This window comes from Olea europaea, unplaced genomic scaffold (assembly GCF_002742605.1).
Source record: "Olea europaea var. sylvestris unplaced genomic scaffold, O_europaea_v1 scaffold30874, whole genome shotgun sequence".
Taxonomy (NCBI): Eukaryota; Viridiplantae; Streptophyta; class Magnoliopsida; order Lamiales; family Oleaceae; genus Olea; species Olea europaea.
The window spans coordinates 476-1,335 of NW_019249608.1; the positions used below are offsets into that span (position 1 = coordinate 476).

Genomic DNA, 860 nt, shown 5'->3' on the forward strand with positions numbered 1-860 from the left:
TTCACGTGAAAATAAGGAAACAATTTTCTTTTTTCTAATTTGAGTCATTAACCTAAAATATACGTCACATTCAAGGGCGAACCCATAATTGCCCCCACTAGATTTACAGTCACTGTCGAGAGCATTGCAGTCAAGGAGGAAGCTTGAAGGTAACTGCATGCAGGTGGAAATTGGAAGATGAAGATGACAGTAAATGGATTAGACCTTTTTTTTTTTATTTTGGGCCATTTCTTTTGTGTTGGGCCTCTTGTTTTTCTTAAAAAAAAAATAAAATTAGGCTTGATCCACTAAAATATGCTGGCTACTTGGTTGGTTTAAATGTTGTGGAAATTACAGATTCTAATAGATTAAAAATTCCTATTTCATAAATGAGATATCATGTTAATATTTTACAAATCAGAAATTTTTTTATTTAATTAATATATTTGAAAATTAATTAAGTAAAACAATTTCAAACCCTAATTATATCAATCTCAATTCCCCCCCCCCCTCTATTCACTGGAAGTTCGACTCTCTCTCTCTATTATCGCCCCTCTCTCTGCCAGAAACTACTGTGCATTCTAGAGAGAGAAAGTGATGGGTAAGCAGCTGGTGAGAATGAAGGCAGTGGTTTACGCCTTGTTTCCATTCCAGCAAAAGGTGATGTCGGGCCTCTGGAAAGATTTGCCTGGTAAGATCCACCACAAGATCTCTGAAAATTGGATCAGTGCTATCCTTCTCCTTGGCCCTCTCATCAGAACATACTCCTATGTGTAGTGGTATCAGGAAAAGGAGAAGATGGAGCACAGATTCTGAAAATTCTATGTTTTATCTGCTTTTACTGGCCATGATTTTGCATGCAGCTGCTGTTATTAAACTCT

The 860-nt window shown here is 36.6% G+C and overlaps 1 protein-coding gene across 1 annotated transcript; it reads left to right on the plus strand.

Annotated features, from left to right (window-relative positions):
- The first annotated feature begins 552 nt into the window (after window positions 1-552).
- LOC111385090 (cytochrome b-c1 complex subunit 8-like) lies at window positions 553-807 on the plus strand. The gene has a single exon (XM_023009457.1). It carries the CDS (start codon window positions 577-579, stop codon window positions 754-756), a length of 180 nt encoding a protein of 59 aa, XP_022865225.1. The 5' UTR covers window positions 553-576; the 3' UTR covers window positions 757-807.
- The last annotated feature ends 53 nt before the right edge of the window (window positions 808-860 follow it).